The sequence below is a fragment of the Pterocles gutturalis genome, unplaced genomic scaffold, assembly GCF_000699245.1.
Source record: "Pterocles gutturalis isolate BGI_N339 unplaced genomic scaffold, ASM69924v1 scaffold11493, whole genome shotgun sequence".
In the NCBI taxonomy this organism is placed as follows: domain Eukaryota; kingdom Metazoa; phylum Chordata; class Aves; order Pterocliformes; family Pteroclidae; genus Pterocles; species Pterocles gutturalis.
The window spans coordinates 24,999-28,289 of NW_010120530.1; the positions used below are offsets into that span (position 1 = coordinate 24,999).

Consider the following 3,291-nt stretch of genomic DNA (forward strand, 5'->3'; position numbering starts at 1 on the left):
CTAATTGGCCTTAATAGTCCTGACCAGCCTCACCCGGGGCTTCCACCCACATCCATGGGCCCTGGAGCATATTTAAGCTCTTCTCAGGGGTTTCACTCTATGTCTGAGTTTGGATGTAATGGTGCTGGTCTCCACTGCAGCCCTACATGTGCTTCTGTCTGGCTGCTGGTCTGGACTTCAGCTCAGAGATTGATGTCCTGGATCCTGTGCTGTTGTTATGGACCTGGCTGTTGTTTTGTACTGAACCAAAGAGTTCAGCGTCTTCAGCTTTTTGGAGGGAAGGTTATAATGGAATCGTGTGTTAGCCCATGATTAGCATCAGAAGATACAGGGGCTATATTTTGAACAAGAAATATGCATTAGCAAGTTGTGACACTGCTGTGGGATGCTTCATAAGAAAATGGGGTAAGAACAGGAAACTGCTCCACTCCAGTTCACAGGCAAGTAAATCCTTTCTTAGCTAAAAGCAATAGATCTTTTTATATTAGTAACTCTGAACTTTCATCAATCGCTATTGAAGAGCTGGTAGAGTAATTGTGCATGTTCTCATACCTGGATATAGTAAAGCTACACACAACTGCATGTCTGAGTGTGTTGTAGCCTAAGACCAATGAGAGAGGCACTCTGGCATTGGGTTCAGGATGGAACCCCCATATATCAAACTTCAGCTTAGGATGGGGTTTGAGTTCAGCTCCTTAAAGGTGTAGCTGCAGATGAGGGTTCCTGAGCTGCTCCCCACAGACATCCCAGGAGGGTGCCTCTACATGTTGGACAGGGTGATGGAGCTGAAGTAGTTCAGCAAGTCCTCCATGGTGAAGTCCATGGCAATCCCTGACTCTGCATAACAGCATTGGATCAGATCCTCAAACTCTTGGTACTGACGGATGAGTTCCTGCTCCATAGCGTGCCACACCACCTGGGGAAAAAGAGACCGTCAGCTCCCTTCAGCAGCCCGTGATAGTCCTGAACCCTGCAAAGCATCACAGCACTACACCCCAATTACCGGCAAGAGATTTTCCTCTGGGGAGAGGTACTTGTGCATTTTCCTGTAGAGGGTCTCAAGGGCTCTTTTCACTTCCTTGCCAGGGTATTTCTCGATGACCTTCCTCAGCTCTTGCTTGCTGTAGGCCAGCTGGAAGCTGACCTCCTCTTCTTTCACCCCTTGAACCACGCGGGCTTTCACCCCTTCAAAGAAGTGCTGCGAAGGTAAGGAGATGAGCTGCCCCAAGGTGGACTGGAAACCTGACTGCTTCCCTCAGTTCCCTCCCCATGTCTAATTAAGCGTAAATAAAGTATTGGAGATCATTTATCCTCCAGGAAAACAGGGCCTTTGAGTACCCTCATGTATTACTTGCTTTGTTCTGAGCAATGAAACTCTACTTCCCTGTGCAGAGGAAGGATTTGAAGGCATTAACATCGCAGGGCTGCAGGTAGCATGAGACACCAAGCTGATCTTCCCGTCAAAACTATGAGATGTTTGACAGCAAAGACTGGAAACAAGTTGAAAGCAACAGGCCCTATAAAAAATTCAACCCGATCTTAGCCTGTGGGACGTTTTTAGGCCAGTGAGAAGAGAGAAGGAGCAGAGCAAGGAGGGTCTCGGGAGCAGCTGTCAGCTGTGGGAGGAAGGGGGATGCCTCTTGGAGTTAGCAAAGCCAGATGCTCTTAGCTCAGATAACAAAGCAGCCGCTTGGGAAGCGTGGAGCTGTGTTAGGCTGATTAGTCCAGGCAGCTGTGCAAAATTAAACCAGTGTCTGCCAGGCTCAGGCACGCAACCCGGAGCGAGGGTCTGAGCAGGTCCTCATGCTGCTGCACGGAGTTGCAGAGACGGCTATCGGATGCTCCTGCTCTTGCTGGGGCTGTGCTGCGTGGTGAAACCCAGCAGCGAGTGGTCAACACTGGGGATGGGATGACACATTAATATAGTCCCAGGCTGGATTTGGGGAGGGGTGACTGGAACACTGGTTAATCCATAATTTAGTGAAGTGACATTTCCCTTTGAGATGGGTCAGTGTATCCTGTACTCACATTTAGCTTCTCCAGGGGATGGCCCAGGTACGTGATGACATATTTCTCCATGTGCTCGCTATACCTCTGCTTGGCTTCTCTCTTCCTGTCCTCCAGGCAGTTGATCTTCTTTTGGCAGAGGAAGCAGTGAATGTGGTGGAAGTTTTCCATCATGACCATATCTGTGTTCACCTTCAGGTTGGTTGAGGACAGACTATTGACTGAAAAGAAAGGAACAAATCGGACATGGAGACCCTGCAGGCTGGCTCAGGAGGGACATCAGATGCAGACACTGTCAGGCTTTGGTCACCAGAGTTTAACCAAGAGCTGGGGTGAGCATCATCACAGGCTGTTCAGCTCTCCAACCACCTTGCTTTGGGCTTGGGACATTTAATAACCCAAAAGGGTGCAGAGACATCCAGGTCCCTTCTCCTTCCTGGCAGCAAACATGTCATTGGACTGTCTCATTTGAACTGTCTGACTTCTTCCAGTACCAGAGGGGGTAACTAGCTGTAATGCAAACACCAATCCCTGAGCATTAGCTTGGTTCCCTCACTCACCTGCTTTGTGGTAAATATTGCCAGAGCCTGGAAGGGGCTTGTGTGTTCATGGATTTATGAGCTGCTGTTCTGTGGGTCACCCCAAGTTCATCTGCAGGTAGGAGCTGCCTCTCTACCCCACCTCCTGGTCTGTGGTTTGGAGGCTTGGAGCTGGTACTCCTGCAGACCCTTGGGTCCTCTCCAAGCTGGGAAGTGGGTCCCTCTGCCAACACTGGGAGCACCAGATGGGACAACACTAGGATCTGCTGAGAGCCCCCTGCTTTGCCCTCCCAACCTCTCTGTCCCTTCAAATCCACCTTGATCTTTCAGGGGGGGTTGCTCTTTGGCTGCTGCTAATCCCAAGGCCCCTACTCATGTCAGAAGAAGAACCTGATGATCTGATGCCTCTGTTGATGGCTAGTAACTCCTGAAGCCGCAGGTACACATTTGCCTGACCGATGCATCCAGCCATGTACTCACTGCTGCTGAAGACGCTGCTGGCCAGCCTGCGATGTGCTTTGTCCAGCTCCCCTCTCCGCCGAGCTGTCCGGAACACCTCCTCTGAGAAGTTAACAAACTCCTCAAAGCGGCTCACGGAGGGCAGGATCCCACCCCTCATCTTGCTGGGCATCTTTGCCTCCTCGATCTCTTTGCACAAGGTTCCCTGGCAACAACACAAAAACCACAGCACCCTCAGGTCTGATAGGACATTTTAGGGCATGCTAAATGTGCACACCTTTTCCTT

General features: G+C 50.3%; 1 protein-coding gene across 1 annotated transcript in view; it reads right to left on the minus strand.

Annotated features, from left to right (window-relative positions):
• Window positions 1-760: 760 nt before the first annotated feature.
• The window catches only part of LOC104464283 (exocyst complex component 1-like), a 4,595-nt gene continuing 2,064 nt past the window's right edge, over window positions 761-3,291 (minus strand). Inside the window, exons 5-8 of the mRNA XM_010076941.1 lie at window positions 3,027-3,210; window positions 2,029-2,228; window positions 1,004-1,198; window positions 761-916 (exon numbers count right to left, since the gene is read on the minus strand). Coding sequence (XP_010075243.1) covers window positions 761-916; window positions 1,004-1,198; window positions 2,029-2,228; window positions 3,027-3,210 — 735 coding nt within the window. The remainder of the gene's footprint in view (window positions 917-1,003; window positions 1,199-2,028; window positions 2,229-3,026; window positions 3,211-3,291) is intronic.